Genomic DNA, 21571 nt, shown 5'->3' with positions numbered 1-21571 from the left:
ATATATTAGGGGAAATTCAGAGTAGCCAATTAACCTACCAACCTGCACATCTTTGGGATGTGGGAGTAAATCGGAGCACCCAGAGGAATTTCATGCAGTTACAAGGAAAAGTGCAAAATCCATATACAGTACCTGAGGAAAAGGATCAAACCTTGGTCTGAGACATTTTGAGGCCACGGCTCCATTAACTCTTTCCCTCTGCAAATGCTACTTAATCTGCTGAGCATTTTCTGCTCTCTCTTTTGTTTCAGATTTGTAAGTAGCTGCTGCGTCGAGAATCTGCCCTGTTTTCACACAGTTCTTTGGTTTCCTATCCTTCTTTACCGTTGGCATTAAAAATAGTTGTTACGTGGACAACCTTGGTCTCCATCATCTGACAGACGATCCCTCAATTCTCTCTATCCCTCCTCCCAATGCAACTTTAAAAAATATGCTTACTTTTTTTCTTTTTTCCAATTGTGATATTGGCATATGGACTGGAAAAATTGATGCTGTTCATTCTGCTGCATGACCTGGTGGGCATTTCTGGCATTTTTCAGTTCTGTAGAAGTACATGGCTGGTTATTTTATCAGTTATTATTTTCCAAGAAACACCTACAGCCTCATATCTTGTTATCCATTTGGGGAAATGTATGTCCTTTTGTTTTAGGACAGTGAACCAAAGTACTGGGAATTCCCTTCACATCTTGTCTTTGTGAGGTTGGACAGATTTATGCACCGCTTACAGACCATTGAGGTACTGTGCTTTATTTATTTTTAAGATTCAGTCTTTCCTGGGCACTTCTAGTGTTTAGTACTATGAATATTGATGTGCAGGTGAATGACAATTTTTCTTTCTTTGGCATGTTCTTAATCTTATCATTCTTCCAGAACAAGACAAATACTGAATCAATACACTTGCTTTTTATCTTTTAAAATTCTAATTCAGAAATGACTGAAATTAACCATTGAAACTAAAGAAATAAAAAAAGAAAATCGGTAATGTTGGTAATTTATTTTTAATGGACATGGTATGAAATGAGAATTTTTTTTTTCCAATTTAATTGAACAAAAATTAGATAGTCAAACAATCCTTGTTATTAATTTATTGCAGAGTTGACACATTTGTCCAAATAAGTATAACGTGTTGGGTTTGTGTAAGTGTTTATACAGTTAAACACGTCTTTAGTGAATGCCATTATAAAATAAATATATCCCAGAAAGCTTTAATAGCACTGCAATGGAGTAATTGTGACAGGACTATCTCACATTGTGCTTCGCATATTTTGCCCAAAGACAGAATGCCCAACATTAAACCCAACCATAACCCGAACATAAATTATATTGTGCATTCTGCATTTGGGCAAAATACACAAGGCACAATGTGGGGTGATCCTGATATATTTGTTTTACAATGGCATTCTCTGGATAGCCCTCACTACTTCCAGCAAGTTAAGACAGGATATTAAGCAAATATAGCAAATTCCACAGTTAAATGTATTTGTGATAAACAACTCTCACCAATTAGCAAAGATACATGTAATATGTTAGAGTGGCTGTGACAAGATTTTCCATTCTTTTTAGTCAGTTCCTTGAGGTTGAATTGAATTTGCTTAAACATGTGTTGTGTAGTTTCTGAACTGGCTGAAGAATGCTATGTGGGTTTTGCGGATATTTCCACAGGTGGGGCATATGATCTTTGGTACGATGATCAAGTAGTTGGGTATGTTATATACTACTTCTACTGCTTGCTCATGGCCTCAGTAGGTTCCCACTGTAAAGACTCAAGGGACTTATTACCAAAGGTCATTAAATGAATGAAGAAAGTATTATGATATACTGATACTGAGTTTTATGTCTTTATACAGGGGATATTTTCTACCACTGTTGAATTCTTAAAGCTTGAAAAGATTGAAGTAGGAGGGGTTAGAGGAAATTCCCTTGGTCAAATGGTACAAAAAATCTATATGGAATTTCAAGAAGTCATTAAAGTTTTTGCTGATAGCAATTACAATTCTTTGAACGCAGACGAACATGTAAGAAAAATCCTAATAAAGAGATGCAATACTTCTATGAAATATTTAAAACTATTTGAGATTTTAGTAGTTTACTGACAAAGTGCTTTGTAAGTGTCAAAATCGAAATGTGCTCTATATTGCTATTGATATTAAAAAATAATTGGCTTCTACACTTGAAAACAGTTTTAAGTATAGGGATTTAATTTAATTGAGTTGTCCTACATTATGAAGGAATGAGAAATATAATTTTAAAAATAATTATCTCCCAACCTCTTCCAGCCACCACATTCTCTGGTCAATCTACAATTCTCAAATTCTTGCCTTTGTACATTCTCCTCTTTCTTTGTTCTGCCATAGCTGCAACTTTTTAGACTTGCAAGTTCTTCAGTACTACCTGCATATTATGTTACCCTCTATTTTTGATACTATTAAAACTTATTTAAATAAATATTTGGTATCCATTCTAATGTTCACCTGATGTTCATATTTGACTGTACTCCTCGGAATTTCCTTAGAATTTCCAATGACATGTGAAACACAGCATGAATATGTGTAGTTATTTCTCGTGTTAGTTTTATGAACTGAACTATTAAGATAGAATTCTTGAGCTAGAAATATCACATTAACTCCTTTTGTTGGAACAGATGGTTTTTGAGATACATTTGAAATTTGGCTGGTCCTTACTTAGTTTTGCCGGTACTGTAATTCCAATTGCAGCTGTCAGCACTTAGGCATTGCAATAATCAAAAGTTGTGGATAATAATAATAATAATAATAATAAATTTTATTTTCGGGCGCCTTTCAAAGTCTCAAGGACACCTTACAGAAATTAACAGAAGAGAAAAAAACATATAGTCGGAGTAAAAAGAATAATAAGGACATCACCAATACACAAATTGAAGACAGAAATCGCTCCAAAGACAAAAAATCAAAAAACACAATGTGAAGAGAGAGCAGCGGCAGCTAAAGCGCGTCAGCGTCCACTCTCACTTCCGACAGCCATCTTGGACACAGACTAACATGTTTACTTACACACAAAAAAATCATCCCCCCACAGTGGATACCACTGTGGGGGAAGGCACAATGTCCAGTCCCCATCCCCAGTTCACCCAAAGTCAGGCCTATTGAGGCCACCGCTATTGCCTCTACGGAGGCCCGATGTTCCTGGCCGTTCTGGCCGGGTGGTGTTGCCCCGGCGTCGGGAGAGTCCTCACTGCGGCTGGGCCACCTGGAACGGCCGCTTCCTAGCTGGGGACCGCGGCTTCCGAAGCCGACAAGGCCGCACCGGGTTGGAGCTCCCAGGCTCCCGATGTTTGAATCGGCGCCGCCCGCTCCGCTCCACAGACCCGCAGCCCGGAGGTGTTGATCTCGGCGGTCACAGCTCACCGGAGCTCCAGCGCGTCGATCCAGCGCGGCGACCCAGGCAAGGCATCGCCCGCTCCGCTCCGCGATAGCGCCCCAGCGCTGTGCCGCCAACGAAGCCGAGGTGCTGGGCGGTCCCCGCCAGGAAACGGCGCTCCACGCCTGCTGGTAGGCCACGAGGACGGGTCGACGGGGCAGCCCGGAGAAAAAGCTGCCTCACCGACCAGGTAGGGACCTAGAATTATAATTACCCCCTTCCCCCCACATTAAGAAGTCCATTTCTCCAACAGACGAAGAACAAGACTTACTAAAAACTTCCAAAAAAAAAGAATTAAATGGACGGCTGCTGGTTAGCAGCTGTTCCCCAAGATGGCTCCACCACAATGTCATGCATGTGCTTATCAACACATAGGTTTGGTACTTATGAACGGTAGATGACACTGCATCCATTAATAGGCTCTATCACTCTCATGGGTAGAAGAGTGGTCCCTAGTCTTCCTCATCAATTGTATACAGGGCCAGCAAAAACCTGGACCAGGATTGGAGACCCTATGTGAAGAGAAAAAGATTAGTTAAAACAAATGTAGGTCCCTTGCAGTCAGAAACGGGTGAATTGATCATGGGGAACAAGGACATGGCAGACCAATTGAATAACTACTTTGGTTCTGTCTTCACTAAGGAAGACATAAATAATCTGCCGGAAATAGCAGGGGACCGGGGGTCAAATGAGATGGAGGAACTGAGTGAAATCCAGGTTAGCTGGGAAGTGGTGTTAGGTAAATTGAATGGATTAAAGGCCGATAAATCCCCAGGGCCAGATAGGCTGCATCCTAGAGTACTTAAGGAAGTAGCCCCAGAAAGTGGATGCATTAGTGATAATTTTTCAAAACTCTTTAGATTCTGGAGTAGTTCCTGAGGATTGGAGGGTAGCTAATGTAACACCACTTTTTAAAAAGGGAGGGAGAGAGAAAACGGGGAATTACAGACCAGTTAGTCTAACGTCGGTAGTGGGGAAACTGCTAGAATCAGTTATTAAAGATGGGATAGCAGCACATTTGGAAAGTGGTGAAATCATTGGACAAAGTCAGCATGGATTTATGAAGGGTAAATCATGTCTGACGAATCTTATAGAATTTTTCGAGGATGTAACTAGTAGAGTGGATAAGGGAGAACCAGTGGATGTGTTATATCTGGTCCCACATAAGAGATTAGTATACAAACTTAAAGCACACGGTATTGGGGGTTCAGTATTGATGTGGATAGAGAACTGGCTGGCAGACAGGAAGCAAAGAGTAGGAGTAAATGGGTCCTTTTCACAATGGCAGGCAGTGACTAGTGGGGTACCGCAAGGCTCAGTTCTGGGACCCCAGCTATTTACGATATATATTAATGATTTGGACGAGGGAATTGAATGCAACATCTCCAAGTTTGCGGATGACACGAAGCTGGGGGGCAGTGTTAGCTGTGAGGAGGATGCTAGGAGGCTGCAAGGTGACTTGGATAGGCTGGGTGAGTGGGCAAATGCATGGCAGATGCAGTATAATGTGGATAAATGTGAGGTTATCCACTTTGGTGGCAAAAACAGGAAAGTAGATTATTATCTGAATGGTGGCCGATTAGGAAAGGGGGAGATGCAACGAGACCTGGGTGTTATGGTACACCAGTCATTAAAAGTAGGCATGCAGGTGCAGCAGGCAGTGAAGAAGGCGAATGGTATGTTAGCATTCATAGCAAAAGGATTTGAGTATAGGAGCAGGGAGGTTCTACTGCAGTTGTACAGGGTCTTGGTGAGACCACACCTGGAGTATTGCGTACAGTTTTGGTCTCCTAATCTGAGGAAAGACATTCTTGCCATAGAGGGAGTACAGAGAAGGTTCACCAGACTGATTCCTGGGATGTCAGGACTTTCATATGAAGAAAGACTGGATAGACTCGGTTTGTACTCGCTAGAATTTAGAAGATTGAGGAGGGATGTTATAGAAACGTACAAAATTCTTAAGGGGTTGGACAGGCTAGATGCAGGAAGATTGTTCCCGATGTTGGGGAAGTCCAGAACAAGGGGTCACAGTTTAAGGATAAAGGGGAAATCTTTTAGGACCGAGATGAGGAAAACTTTTTTCACACAGAGAGTGGTGAATCTGTGGAATTCTCTCCCGCAGAAGGTAGTTGAGGCCAGTTCATTGGCTATATTTAAGAGGGAGTTAGATGTGGCCCTTGTGGCTAAACGGATCAGGGGGCATGGAGAGAAGGCAGGTACAGGATACTGAGTTGGATGATCAGCCATGATCATATTGGATGGCGGTGCAGGCTCGAAGGGCCGAATGGCCTACTCCTGCACCTATTTTCTATGTTTCTAATGGGGATTGCAGACCTGTGGATGAATATTTTTTCTTTTTTTTAACTGGTTTCACAAATGTATTAAATTAAACAATGAATTATTTTAATTTTATGTTAATTACTTCAATTTTATTACCATTTAATTACCTCTGAATGGCACATACACTTAAAAATTGTTAAAAATCCCTCACAGCTTTCATGCCTGACCAAGCTTTGTCCTGACTTTAAGTCAAGAGTGCTTTAAGGGCTGTCCCACATGCAACTTTTCCGGCGACTGGCGGCACCCATCATAGGTCGCCGAAAATTGTCAACATGTTGAAAATTTAGCGGTGACCAGAAAGATGCTACGACTCTTTGGGTGACTAGGAGACTACTCACGAGCATACAGGCGATACCCTGGCGACAGGTGAAGCCTGTATGGTCGTGAGTAGTCGCCCAAAGAGTCGTACCTTGTTCTGGTCGCTGCTGGATTTTCAACATGTTGAAATTTTTCGTCGACCTGTAAGGACCTATGACGGATGCCGGCAGTCGCCGAAAAAGTTGCGTAAGTGGGACAGGCCCTTTATTGTCATATGTCCCAGATAGAACAATGAAATTCTTATTTGCTACAGCACAGCAGAATATGTAATCATAATAAATAATATAACAGAACTCAAAAAAACAAACAATAACAGTGCAACAATAATAATAATCTATTGTAGTCTATTGTAGTTCATAGCTTATGAGGTTTTAGTGTTTAATAGCCTGATGGTTGTAGGGAAGAAGCTGTTCCTGAACCTGGACGTTCCAGTTCTCAAGCTCCTGTATCTTCTTCCCGATGGCAGTGGTGAGATGAGTGTTTGGCCAGGATGGTGTGGGTCTCTGATGATGTTAGCTGCCTTTTTGAGGCAGCGACTACGATAAATCCCTTCGATGGTGGGGAGGTCAGAGCCGGTGATGGAATGTTCAAAACATTTTGCAGTCTTTCCCCCTCCTGGACGTTTAAGTTGCCGAACCAGACCATGATGCAACCAGTCAATATGCTCTCTACTGTACACCTGTAGAAGTTCAAGAGAATCCTCTTTGACATACCGAATCTCCGTAACCTTCTCAGGAAGTAGTGGCGCTGATGTGCTTTCTTGATAATTGCATCAGTGTGCTAGGTCCAGGAAAGATCGTCGGAAATATGAACGCCCAGGAATTTGACGTTTTTGACTCTCCAACATCGTCCCATTGATGTAAACAGGATTGTGGGTCCTCAACCTTCCTCTTCCAAAGTCCACAATCAGTTCTTTGGTTTTGCTGATATTGAGAGCCAGGTTGTTGTGCTGGGACCATTTGGTGAGTCGGTCGATCTCACTTCTATACTCTGACTCGTCACCATCTGTAATTCGTCCCACAACAGTGGTGTCATCGGCGAACTTGAAAATGGAGTTTGCACTAAGTCCGGCTGCACAGTCATGAGTATAGAGTGAGTGGAGCAGGGGCTGAGCACGCAGCCTTGAGGTGCTCCTGTACTGATTATTGCTGAGGATGAGGTGTTTCTGCCAATTCGAACAGACTGTGGTCTGTAGATGAGGAAGTCGAGGATACAATTGCAGAGGGATGCGCAGAGACCCAGTTCTGTGAGCCCAGTTCTGTGAGCTTGGTAACGAGTTTGGAGGGGATGATGGTGTTGAACGCCGAGCTGTAGTCTATAAACAACAGCCTGACACAAGTATTTATATTGTCCAACTGGTCCACTGTGTAGTGGAGAGCCAGTGAGATCACATCCTCTGCGGATCTATTGTGACGGTAGGCGAACTGTAGAAACTTTGACGGTAGGCGAACTTTAGAAACTAGGAACTGTTGATGCTTGTTTGCAAAAGAAGACATAGACTGCTGGAGTAGCTGAGCGGGTCAGGCAGCATCCCAGGAGAACATGGGCAGGCAATGTTTCAGATCAGGACCTTTCTTCAGACAGAAGAAACAAAATGTCACCTGTCCATGTTCCCCTGTGATGCTGCCTGACCCGCTGAGCTATTCCAGCACTGTGTTTGACCTAACTTTGATGGCAATTGAAGGTTGTCAGATATACTATGGGGAGGACCTCTAATCCTTTCCACCAAGAGCCAATCCCATCCTTTCTACCAAGGGCCAACCCATGGTGTCAGGCCAACAACCTCTCGCTCAATGTCAGCAAGACGAGGGAGCTAGTTATCACTTTTCAGGAAGCATGATGGAGTACATTCTCCAATCAGCATCAATGGTGCCGAAGTGGAAATGGTTGAGAACGTCATGTTGCTTGGCATTAATATTACCAATGATCTGTCATGGACCAACCATAGTGAAGCGTCAGCCAAGCAGGCACACAAACACTCTACTTCCTTAGGAGACTGAAGAAATTTGACATGTCTCCAATGACTCTCAGAAACCTCTGGCAGCGCACCACAGAAACCATTCTGTTGGTTTGTATCACATCTTGGTTTGGAAACAGATCTGTCCAAGACAGGAAGAAATTGCAGATATTTCTGGAGATAGCCCAGTTTATCAGACTCTCCATCATTGACTCCACGTACACTTCATGATGCCTCTGCAAAGCGGACAACATAATCAAGTACTTATCCCACCTTTGTCATTCCTTCTTCCTGCTCCTGCCAGACACAGAAGCCTGAAATGGAGCACCATCAGACTCGGGAACAGCTTCTTCCTCTCTGCACTCAGGCTTCAGAACAGTCCTTCCGTAAGTCAGGATATTTTCCATTCACTTCAACCCCATAGTGGACATAGGACTATGGAGCTACAGCGTATTCTGCACTCTACATCTTCCCCTTTGTGTAACCTATTGTACTTGAGTTTGACGATTGGATATCTGTTCTGATTGGGTAACATGCAAAGTAAATCTTTTCACTATTCCTTGGTATGTAGGACAATAATACACCTAAACCTAAACACTGCTGGACTCCAGGATGTTGAGGACCAGCAAAATTGACCCTACCCCAGGGAAACAAGGATGAATAGCAATTTTACTTCGGAGTCACGAGAGTGACTACGTGAAGACCCCGCCAGTACGCATGCGTGTCATATCGTCTATTGCATTGCGTGACGACTGGCAGGATGGACGTGATTCTCCTGCCAGCAACAGACCTGAGGTAAGTTTTTTTTAAAAAACTTTTTCAGGTTTTTTCATCTTCTTGCAGGAACCTCCACTTAGAGGTCCTGCTAAAAGTCCGGGGCAAAGTCGGGACTAAGGGGGAACCCCAATCACGAACTTCCAGGGAATCCCGGTCACGGTGATGCCTGCCCACGGACCAAGTCGCTCGGGAGACCGCGGAACGCGGGGAGCGGGCGGCGGTGGATGCGCCTTCCGAGCCGCTGGCGGTAAACCAGCGGCTTTGTATTGGTGCTGGTGGCACCCAGAGCAGACACCCCCCCCCCCCGACTTTGCAAATCCCGGCTATCCCGGCTGCAGTTAATGCGGGGATACCCAGCACGGGGGGGGGGGGGGGGAAGCCCCGACTGGAGAACATCGCGGAGAAGCCCTGCTATAGGGACTGCGGAGGTAAAGCTCGGGGGAGAAATACCCGACATGGAAACCTTTCTACATGGACCACAGAGGGAACCCTAGCTGCAACAACTACGACCAGGAGACCAGGCTCGGAAGGAACGTTGCCCCTGCAGCAGAAGGTTTAAAACGGGACATGCAGGTAAAATCCTAACTCAAAGGTCGTTTTGTGCTATTTTATGAGAATATGTTACAGGAATGGACCGCATCCAGACTGACTGAGGAGGACCGCGGAATTGCGGGCAGTCAGCAGCGGTAGGCTGCACCTGGATCGCTATTGATCGGCAGTCTCCGACCTGGCACCTGCACAGTCGGAATCAACACCACAAACTGGCGGGAAGGCCAAGCAGAAGTCGGACAGGCCGAAGACTCGGACGAGTCTGGCTGTGAAGACTCACCGCCGGCGGGAGTGACTGTGATCGCATATCCCGCATGGAGCGGTTGATGGAGCAGATGCTCCAATGTGACATGCTCCGGTATATGGAGTATAGTCACCATGGGGTCCTAGGACGCCCAAGGCAGCACCTTATCGAGGGCTGCATAATGCATCTCCCTCGACAGAGGGGAGCATAAGGAGTCACTTCTGGGCTGACTCTGAAGACTGAAGATACCACAAGTGTGCTCGGGGTGCAGGAACAACACAACCAGCAGTAGGAGAAGGCTGTGAATAACAACTACCAAATACCCAACACCAGGGAACTGTATTTTGCTCAGTGTCCCTGAGGTGAACATCTATCAGGGGGATACTGCCATTTGGGCAACCTGATGAAACAAGTCAAGAAGCTCGACAAGGGCCGTTGGGCTCATGAAGGCCACATCATCACACAAGACCTCACATCTCCAGCGGCAGCACCCCTACGCACCCACCAGCAAACCACGATACACTGAAGCAAGGTGAAAGCTTGAAGGCCGTACAACCAGGACAAAGGTCTTTTTAGGCCACAGCCCAGATTGGCCTTCCTGGAAGATGCGCCAACCCAGTACTCGAGCTGCTCTCCCTCCCAGGAGCAGAAGTGCAAAATCATGCACACATGTTGAGGCAGCTCCTGGGTCGGGTTGCATAAGTCCTCCCATTCGGATGTGGAAGGATGAAGCTGATTGAGGCAACTCCTGGAAGTTCCCCATCCGGCGGTGTGAAGGTAGGGAGCCACATCATGATGTCTCCTGTCACGGATACAAGTTGGTAATATTTACACTGGTTTGAATATTTACCCTGGTTTGGGATAACATAAGATTAGTTTATACTGCACAACAGGTATGGTTGGAGTAGCCTTTCAAGGCAGGCTCACAATTATGGGAGATGTGGACTGATCATTGTCAACAGCCTCAAACCGCAAGTGCAGTATAGACATTTCTGAATAACTTCCATGTGATCATTTCCGCTCACAGGGTTCGGAGATAATTGAAATTTAACTGGATGAGGCAATGATACACTCAGAAGCGTTGCAAAATGGGCTAACTTCAGTTTCCAGATTATTTACCAAGTCACTACAATCAGTGCTTTGACTGCACAGAGCTAACAAATAAGTGTTATGGCCAATCTGGATGATATTGAACATACTGAATTTTACTAAATTATCCTTATTAGCCACATAGCTATATTTGATAAATTGGGGTTCTAACCCGTCCAGTTAAATTTAAATCAAGCTGATACCAACTGAAACTATTGATTATAAGAATACAATCAATCCATTTATTTGTCTGGGATTCGGCTCTGAGACAAAAGATTAGACATCTGCTATTCCCAGCTGAAACTATCAAAGTCACAATGGTGGACGAACAGTATTCAGCGTTGCTCCACTAAACCTCTCATCCGTAAATCTTCAGTCATTCACAAACTGATGCTATTGCTCAAAGATGGGGAATTTACTAATACCATCTCTAGTTACGGAGGCAGATGGGATTAGCACGAGTTATCAATTGTTCAGTCATGGTATCAACTGCCAAATGGACACCAGGTGCATTCTGTGCATTAAAGGGTGTGTGAATATGTATAACCTGCATGCACAAGTCCTAGGTGATACACTTTGGTGGTGGAATATGTTAATCACTAAGGTACAATCAAATCAAAGTATCCGGTGATAGTTTTACCTAACCGCATTTAGCACTAGTGTATTATCATGCAAATCAATGACAACACAGAATGAATGTGCGATCACAAGGTATTTAATGACATTGTGGATCGATGGAACACTAACGATCGAGATGCTTGCATCCAGGCTCAATTACCAATTGCAAAAATACGAGGCATTTCAGTGGCGAAAGGTGCATTCTCGCTACACAAGGGAGGAATGGTCCATTTGGCCTCATAGGATGGGTCATGCAAAATTCCCGCTTCCGGCTTTTTCACAGTGCCTGCCTGGGTTATTTACCCATGGTTCCCGCTGATGTGGGGAATGAGCATAAAACCTTACATGGTTATTTCTGGACACAAAGATACTGGTTCAATTGTGATGTTGAAACCATCCTCTGCATGATATAATCAATTCATTGACTTACAGACTCTGAGAGACCGTTCCTGCGGCTCGGGTTGTCAAACCTAAAGCATTGGGAGAGCTCACTGCAGATTGCAGGAATAGCATCAAATAGCAGCATTCCTCATAGGAGATGGGAAGTATTGTTTATGCTTCTTTACGTTTAACTCGGCACGGATGACTGACATCTTAAAATTCAGTTTTATGGGATTATAACATTAAGTTAATATTCCATTTACTGCGCCTGAAGTACCTCCTCACCATATGGCTGCGGGGAACATAAACCACTCTGTACAGTCTCACCCTCTAACATTTAGATTATGAAGGGTATCGTCAACTTAAAACCTCCCAGGTCTAGGGACGCAGAGATATGGGTTGTTAACATTGTGCTACGTCACTTCGCCGATGGGCACCAGCAACATCCCTGTCCTTGGTCAAACTCACTTACTAGTGGTTATGCCATGGTGCTGAGTACAGCGCTACGGGTCCAGTCATTGCTGCACTGGATAGGATGATCATATCTGTGGGCTATAATAATCATGTTTTGTTCATGATTAGTCTAGCAGAGTAGACAGGGACATAGACCAAACTAGATGTTGCATATCCCATGGACCTTGGGTTGCGTGTAATCACGCATCTACACCAGTATGTCAAGGTCCCTAAGAGTCTCATAGACTCTGACTAGCTATATTGTTAGTTACATAAACCTCGTTAGAAGGAATCACTACAAACCTCCTCCAGAGGATTAAATGGGTCTGGCATATACTGGAGTGAACATTGACATTTTGAGTCTCACTCCACCAGGACCGCTATACCTCAGCAGCAGGGTTATGGACCACATCCTAGCGGCTGCAGGATGGTCAAATTATTGATCTGTCCAAATATTCAGATCAAATTCATTGCCAGATTGGGGGTATTTGCCAACTCTATGTTAGGTATGTTTTCTCCCGGTTGAGGGAGGTTACTATTGCACTATTGTTCATTAATAGCATCAATATGTCTATATCAATGTCATGTCTGAATGCAATATTAATGTTCACTCATCATTGGCCTACTGATGCAGTGTATGACGCCTGGACTCGTTTCCACGACATGAAATCACAGAGCTTTAAAATCCTCACGTAATCACTCACGTGACTCCGAAGTAAAATAGTAAGATTAAACGAGAACTTACCAGTTTGAAGTTTGATCTTTATTTTATGAGAAGTAACGTTGAGGGATTACGTGCCCTCCGCTCCCAGCCCTCTATCATAAAGGTCAACTGGTATTATGGTTCTCTTATCTTACTATGTTCAGTTCAACAACTGTTGTCTGTGATTTCACACCGCTGCCTTGAAAATTGACACGCATGCGTACTGGCGGGGTCTTCACATAATCCCTCAACGTTACTCCTCATAAAATAAAGATCAAACTTCAAACTGGTAAGCTCGTTTAATCTTACTGTTATAGGGAGCAGGTGTATTCCAGCATGTTCCAGTCTATTCATTCTGAAAATAACTCCAGTCTTATACATATATTAAAATTTCAAAATTGTTTCTTTCTGGATATTTGTCCAAAGATAATAGCATTATTATATTTCAATGCATTTACAAACAGAAATTTGAAGAAGATTATGCAGTGTTTCAAAACGCAATTGAAGATTTTGACAGAAGATTGAGTATGATAATATCCCAGGGATTTAATGACTGCTCCAACATTGCATCTGCTGTAAAGGTAAACACAATTATGGTCTGTATTTGTGTTTCAGGAAAAAATAAAACTGCTTTTCTTCAGTAGAATCACAAAATGGTTATAACGCCTAAGGATGCTATACAGCTTGTCAAGTCCATACCTGGTCTGTATAGGACGAACCAGTTTGTCCTATTTCCTCATGTTCTACAAATGTTCATGGCTCTTATTTCATTTTTTGTACCTTTCTAGCATCCCTTTATATGCTACGATGGAATCTTTTCCCACCAATATCCTGGCAGTTCCTATCAAACTTTTATCATTCACTCTGATAACAAAAAAAACTCTTTCCACGTGTCACTTTCAATTCTTTTGCAAATCGCCATTTCTTGAAGGTGGCCAAGATTATACTACAAACCTCAATTAACATCAACCCACTTTTTACAACAGATTAACGAGATGCCCTCTCACCCTGCAAGTTTCTTCAGATTTTATAAAAGACCAAAATAAACCGGAGGCATTCAGCGGGTGAGGCAGCATCTATGGAGAAAAGGAGGAGGCGAGACCCTTCTTCGGACTGATGGGGGGGCGAAAGAAAGGAAGAGGCGGAGACAGTAGGCTCTAGTGGGAGAGCTGGGAAGGGGTAGGGGAAGGAAGGAGAAAGCAATGACTACCTGAAATTAGTTAAGTCGATTTTCATACCGCTGGGGTGTAAACTACCCAAGCAAAATATGAGGTGTTGTTCCTCCAATTTACGCTTGGCCTCAATCTGGCAATGGAGGAGGCCCAGGACAGAAAGGTCAGATTCAGAATGGGAGGGGGAGTTGAAGTGCTGGGCAACCGGGAGATCAGTTGGTTAGTACAGACATCTTCGTGTGTGGCTAAATCAGGCAGAGCGTAGAGCCATGGCACGTGGGCACCAAGTGTCACTACGGTGTTGCGAAGGATGTGCCTGGCGCAGATGCCATGCAATGTGCCAGTCAGCTGGACATTGCCACACCAACTGTCGTTCGTGGAAAGGTTCTTCCGGACCAACACCTTTGATCACAAGTCCATCGGGCAGTGGTCAGCATGGAACGTCCTGCAGGGAAATGACTCCATGGATCCTGTGGCGTGGTTCTCAGAGCAGACTGCCCAGCTTCTGGCAAAATGCCTCATCGCCAGAACTCATCAACAAGCACCAAGACCTGGCTTGGCTGGCGGTGAGGGGAGCCCTCCCAGTCAGATCTTTCCTGCACTGTCGGAACCTCACTACCAGCGCACGCTGCCCTCGGGATGGCTGCTATGGAGAGGAGACGGTTGCCCATCTCTTTGCAGAGTGTGGATTCGCAAAGAGTCTGGAGAGGTCTGCAAGGGTCCCTGTCAAGGTTCATTCCGAACCGCTCCATCACAGAGGACTCTGTGATTTACGGACTGTTCCCAGGGACGCATTCAGAGACGGACATCGAGTGCTACTGGAAGGTCATTAACTCGACACTTTTTGGTCTGCCCGAGCGTTGTTGACCACCCAGCGGAGCGAAATGACCATCGGGGAATGTTGCTGACTGGCCAACTGCAGACTGCAGGAGTACGTGCTGAGGAACGCATTGAAGCTCGGTGCAGCCAACGCCAAGGCTCGGTGGTGGAGGACCACAGTCTAGGGACCTTCCGCTGCTGGACATGGCGGGCAGGATGTGGTGGAGACACCCCTCAAAATAAGGGAAGGGATTCCATGCCAGTGAGCCACATGAGTGGCAAGGGTGGGGGGGATAGATTTGTGATTTGGGAAAACTATTGTATGTATGTATAGCCTCCGAGAATGTCAGATGGAGTTTTGTAAGGATCATGTATTGTATATATTTACTTCTCGAATAAAGTCTATTTAAAGTCTATTCGGTGGGCGGCGCGACTTTCGTCAGCAGCGGCCTCTGCAGTCCGTCTGTGTTTTATTATTTTTTGTCTCGTTTTTATGTAGTTTTTGTTATTTTTTTTGTTGGGGTATGTGTGTGGGGGGGGAGGGGGTAACTTTAAAATCTTTCCCCTGCACGGGAGACCCAACCTTTTCTTTGTCGGGTCTCCGTTGTCGTTGGGGCTGCAACGTGGAGCGGCCTCCAACAGGAACGACCTGGGGTTCCAGCTGCGGAGCTGCCGACTACTCACCGTCACGGGGCTGGCCGAGTCCGGAGCGGGTGGAGCTGTGGTGGACGCTGCTGCCACCCGACCTCCGGAGTTTCGGAGGCTGCAACTGCGGGTTTGGCGGACGGCGGCACCGGGAGCCCGCGGGTCCCTGCTGGGTGACCGCTTTTCGGGGCTTCCGCAGCGGCGACTTCTCCCGCCCGAGTTGCGGGGTTGAAGAGCACCTGGGGCGGGGCCTTACACCATCGCCCCGCGCGGCTTGGAATGGCCGCGGGACTCTGCGAGCGCACGCCGGGGGCTCTAACACCAAGACCCGGTGCGCGACCTTGCATCACCCGGCATGGCTTTAATGGCCGCGGGACAATCGCCATCGCCAGCCGGGGGCTTTGACTTTGACTCTGACTCTGACATGGGGGGGAGAGTGCAGTAGAGAGATAAGTTTTTTTTGCCTTCCATCACAACGATGTGATGGATGTTTGTGTAAACTGTGTTGTGTCTCGGGTCTTTTTGTTTTGTAATGTATGGCTGCAGAAACGACATTTTGTTTGGACCTCAAGGGGTCCAAATGACAATAAAATTGAATTGTATTGTATTGTATAATTGTATTTGAAATGTTAAAAAAAAAGTACGGACTGAGTAGAGGTGTTCGACGAAGCTGTCGCCGAGCCTACGCTTGGTCTCGCAGATGTAGAGAAGGTGACACCTACGACAGCGGATGCAGTAGATGAGGTTGGAGGAGGTGCAGGTGAACCTCTGCCTCACCTGGAAAGACTGTTTGGGTCCTTGGATGGAGTCGAGGGGGGAGGTAAAGCGACAGGTGTAGCATTTTCTGCGGTTTCAGGGAAAAGTACCAGGGGAGGGGGTGGTCTGGGTGGGAAGGGACGAATTGACCAGGGAGTTATCGATTTTTCCAGCATCTGCAGTTCCTCCTTAAACATTTCGTCTACTCCACTGTGAAATCTCCTCAGATTTCGTCTACTTTGAAGAAGTTCTCCTCCTCTCTCCGAAGACAGTTTACCACGGGCCTCCACCAGCGACTCTGCCGCCCCGAGCCACTCCACCGCCCACCAGCAGGCCGCAGTCGTCGCCTTGCCTGAATCCCAGGCTCAGCACCGGGCCTGAAGTCTCCACGCTGCAGAATCTCACACCATGTGGTTCAACTGCGCTGGCTCCTAATGCTCCCCCTCCCAATCAGGGAACCTCAGTGGGGTTTCCATTGGGTCTCCCCCTTCCCCCTTGAACCAGGTGACCTCAGCTACTCCCCACCCACACTATAGGCCTCATACGCCCCCTCCTCCCTGACCACCCACCACCACCCCCCCCCACCTGACATCATCTGCCTTCCTCTGATCCCACCCTTGCCTTATGTTAACCATCCCCTCTGAGCTCTCCCTTTCCGATACCGAACGGTCTGTCCTCAGTAGAGGTCTCACCTTTGTTCCCCTCCGTCCCCACCTCAATGATTTCCGTGTCCGCCACGATGTGGAGTTCTTCTTCCGTCGCCGCATCCTAGTGATGACCCCTTCTCTCCTCTCCAACGGACCCCCTCCTCGTGGACCCCCCCCATGGCCATCTACCTTCTTTAGACCTGTTCATTTCAAACTGCCGGCAGGACATCAACCGCCTAAACTTTTCCACTCTCCTTACTCAGTCTAACCTCTCCCCCCCCAACCCCCCCCCCGGACACACAACCCTCCACTCACTCTGCAACAACGCGACTGGGTAATCAAACCGGCCGACAAGGGAGGTGCCGTGGTAGTCTGGCACACCGACCTCTACCAGTCTGAGGCCAGGCGACAACTCCTACTTATCGTGGACCATGACCCACAGACAAGCACCAGGCCATCATCTCAAGCACCATCACTGGCTTCATCGTGTCCGGCTCCCTGTCCGCCCAAGCCTCCAAACTCATCGTTCCCCAACCCCGCAAGGCCTGATTTTATCTTCTCTCCAAAATCCACAAACCTTACTGTCCTGGCAGACCCATTGTTTCTGCTTGCTCATGTCCCACCGAACTTATTTCCACATACCTCGACTCCATCCTATCCCCCTTGGTCCAATCACTCCCAACCTATGTCCAAGACACCTCACACGTTCTTCGTCGCCTTCACGACTTCCGTTTCCCAGGCCCCTACTCCCTCATTTTCACTATGGATGTCCAGTCACTCTACACCTCCATCCCCCACCAGGAGGGTCTTAAAGCCCTCCGTTTCTACCTCGACCGTAGAACCAACCAATTTACGTCTATAATACTCTTCTCCGCATAGCAGAGATGGTCCTCATCCTTCACAGCTTTTCCTTTGACTCCTCCCATTTCCTACAAATCCAAGACGTAGCTAAGGGCACGTGCATGGGCCCTAGCTATGCCTGCCTCTTTGTAGGGTACGTCACACAATCCCTGTTTGAGGCGTACCGTGGCCCCATCCCTGAACTCTACCACCGCTACATTGATGACTGCATTGGGGCTATCTCCTGCACCCATGCAGAACTCACTGACTTCATCCATTTCACCACTAACTTCCATCCGGCACTCAAATTCACCTGGACCACTTCCAACATCTCCCTACTGTTTCTTGACCACACCATCTTCATCGCAGGTAACAGATTACTGACCGACATCTACTACAAACCCACTGACTCCCACAGCTATCTTGACTACACTTCTTCCCACCCTGCTCCCTGTAAGTACTCTATCCCTTACTCCCAATTCCTCTGACTATGCCGCATCCGCACCCAGGATGAGGTGTTCCAGACCAGGGCATCGGAGATGTCCTCATTCTTCAGGAAACGTAGGTTCCCCTCTTCGACTATAGATGAGGCTCTCACCAAGGTCTCTATGGATTATGACATTACCCCGTCTGAACAAGCATCCTAATACTGAAAAACTAATAGCTTATATTTATAACACCCTACTAAATAACGAGGTACCACCGACCGAACCATATAGATACAAATGGGAAAATGAAATAGGTCATCCTATCACGAAAGATATGTGGGACGAAAGTTTACAACAAATACATCAATGTTCATTAAATGCCAGACATACTTTAATACAATTCAAGGTCTTACATAGACTACACTTCTCTAAAACAAAACTAAATAGAATCTTCCCACAAATCTCTCCTATTTGTGATAAATGTCTACATTTAGAGGCTAATTTAACACATACGTTTGCAAACTGTTAAAATTTAAACATTTCTGGACAGATATTTTTGAAATAACTTCAGAAGTTATTAATACAAAACTGGACCCAGACACAAAATTAATAATACTTGGAATATCAGAACAAAGCTTAACACTCACAACAAACCAAAGAAACTTCCTCAATTACAGTATAATAACCGGAAAAAAATTAATATTAAAATTTTGGAAAGGCCCTACAACCCCCACAATTAAAATGTGGATTACGGAAATGTCGGAGACCCTATACTTAGAAAGAATTAGACTTGTCTTAATGGACAAACAAGATCTTTTCCATAAAATTTGGGCTCCATTCATTAACTATCTGAAGGGATAGATTGGCACAGCACGAGGACCCGGCTGAAACTTGAACTCAGGAATAGATGAAAAGCTATACTTTATAACCTACGAACCTATCTCCATTGATTTTTTTTTTGCTTTCTTTTTTATTTGTAACTTTCTACCCTCTCTTTTTCTCGCTTTCTATAAAAAAAAATTTTTTAAATTATAAATAAATAAAAAAAAAAAAAAAAAAATAAAAAACAGGTTTAGTTTTTATAGTTTTATTTCAGAATGCATAACCCTCTAAGAATGGCTATGGTTTTTCTGTAGGGAGAGCTAAGTATTACCTCGGCTTGCAAGGAGCCTTGATTCAACTCTCCGAACACCAGGAATGCAGTGCTTTAACAGCATGATAGCACACTGTACCATCCAAAAATAATGCTGGTAATGCAGCATATGCCAGGCAACTTGTTGCCTAATACAAAGGCAGTATAGAAAGCAATTATCTTTAATATTTTAAAGTATTTTTCCAACCATTATGCTAGATTATAGATTTTTTTTGAAATGTGTTAATTACACATTATGTTAAATTAACAACCCTAGTGTTGACTTATTCTTCTCTTGTTTCAGATGTTAAACATGTTTGGATTTTTCATCAAGCGTCCACTGATTAAAGAAGAAATGTCTGAGAAATACGCAATCATGGTTGACATGGCCAACAGAGATTTAGATGATATCAAGTTAATATTTGATGCACACTTGAATGAAACTGAAGAAAGGGGTGGTTTTCCTCACATTAACAAAAATATGCCACTCGTTGCTGGTGAGCTGAAATGGGCATTGGAAGTTACTGAGAGAATGGAAGTCACAATGAAGTATTTTAGATCCTTTGAACATACGTAAGTCGATAAATTACAATGCTAGATGATGATAAAAGTGAATATTTAACTTGAATTGTATGGAGAGATAAGGTAACAAGGTACAGGGGGCCGTATAATATTTTTTCTTCCTCAGAATAGTGGTCAAATGAATGAATTTTCTTTAAAAAATGAGATTCACCACCTTTAGTATAATACCAGTGCATTAAAAAAAATTGCACCCTGTTTACCTTGCTGAAAAATGACTACATTTTCACCTTGAGATAACTTATCTCGTTATGCTTTCTTTATTGCAGTTCACTCACTGAATTTGAAGACAGTATTTTCTGAATAAGCGAAACATGTGCGTGTGATGACATGGGTTACAAGGGATACATGGGTTGTGAAGGCCTTAACAAGCCCCATTTTATAACAGCTCCATTATTTAACAGCCCCATTATCCTGTATGCCCATGTTCAGAAAATTCCTGAACATTTTATGAAATCATATCGATTGTGTAAAATGAAAGGAACATAATACAAGATCTGCAAGTTACTCATTCATACCACTTTTATTAAAGTACAACAGTCCTTAAGATACGGGTGATGTCTTTTTATGGGATGGTTCAACAGTTATGCTTTAAAAAACAGTCCACAGCATGATTTTCCATAACGAGAAGCTGTGTTGTCTGATCATGCGAGGAGAGATGCATATTGAAAAAAATCAAGTGATTATTTACTTTTTCCAATAAATTCCATGAGAGTGAATAATATCCTGTATTTCAAATTTTTGGGTTGTGATTTGTAAATCCTGTTAGGGTGCAGTTCCGTAACATGGGGGTCACCCATATATAGCATTCAAAAAGCAAAGCTGTAAGTTGTTCAGAAAAAGCACACAGAGGCAGATATATACCTGCCAATAACAATTGGTACTTTAATCAGTGACAACACATCTATATTTTTCAATAAAGTACTCCAGTTGCAGAATCATATAGCTCTGTAATGGGTCCGTTTACAAATCTTGGTCATGTCGTTTGTGATGCTTATTTACGTAATCCTGCTTGCTCGCAATATGCATGTATCCCTCTGCTCTTTTCCTATCTAAGTACCTGTCCAAATGCATTTAAAATGGTATAATAATATCTGCCTCCACTGCCTTCTCGAGCAGATTGTTTCAAATACCTGAAATAAAGTGTGGCAGTTAATTGAGAAGAACGGTAAAGCTGGATTGTATAGTTTAGAGTCATGGTTAAGAAGGAATTTGATAGTTATCAAAGCTGTGAACAGTTTTGAGCAATGAGAAAGTATTTCCAGTGGCAGAAGGTTTGTTAACCAGAGGGGTTAGATTTAAGACGATGGCATAAAGATCCAGGGGTGACATGAAGAAACACATTTTAATACAGCAAGTAGTTGTGATCTGAAATGTGTTGCCTGAAAGGGTAGTAGAATTAGATTTGGTAGTAACTTTCAGAACAACATTGGATTTACTCAAGGGTAAAATCAAATATCATGCTGCAGGAAATATAGAGGGGAATGGGAATAATGAAATAGATTAACCTTAGAGCTGTCACAGGCAAAATCGAGCTGACAGCCTCTTTCTGTAAAGAATAATGGATCTCAATAAATAACTTTTTTTTGGAGTCAATTAATTGTTTCAATGTTAAAGTTGCCTTTTTAAAAATCACTTCAACCACTTTCTATGCTATGTTATTCAACATTGTGTGTTCTTTTAAAGTATCCCTCTTGCCCCATTGTGTGTTTTTGCCATATCCTATTA

At 44.3% G+C, this 21571-nt stretch overlaps 1 protein-coding gene across 1 annotated transcript in view; it reads left to right on the top strand.

The window, feature by feature from the left end:
- dnah17 (dynein axonemal heavy chain 17) overlaps positions 1 to 21571 on the top strand; it is a 187261-nt gene that overhangs the window by 13898 nt on the left and 151792 nt on the right. Inside the window, exons 8-11 of the mRNA XM_033044269.1 lie at positions 650 to 736; positions 1848 to 2015; positions 13290 to 13406; positions 19569 to 19837. Of these exons, the coding sequence (XP_032900160.1) occupies positions 650 to 736; positions 1848 to 2015; positions 13290 to 13406; positions 19569 to 19837 (641 nt within the window). The remainder of the gene's footprint in view (positions 1 to 649; positions 737 to 1847; positions 2016 to 13289; positions 13407 to 19568; positions 19838 to 21571) is intronic.

Source organism: Amblyraja radiata, chromosome 26 (genome assembly GCF_010909765.2).
Source record: "Amblyraja radiata isolate CabotCenter1 chromosome 26, sAmbRad1.1.pri, whole genome shotgun sequence".
Taxonomy (NCBI): Eukaryota; Metazoa; Chordata; class Chondrichthyes; order Rajiformes; family Rajidae; genus Amblyraja; species Amblyraja radiata.
Note: the sequence above shows the minus strand (reverse complement) of the source record. Positions and strands in the feature narration are given on the sequence as shown.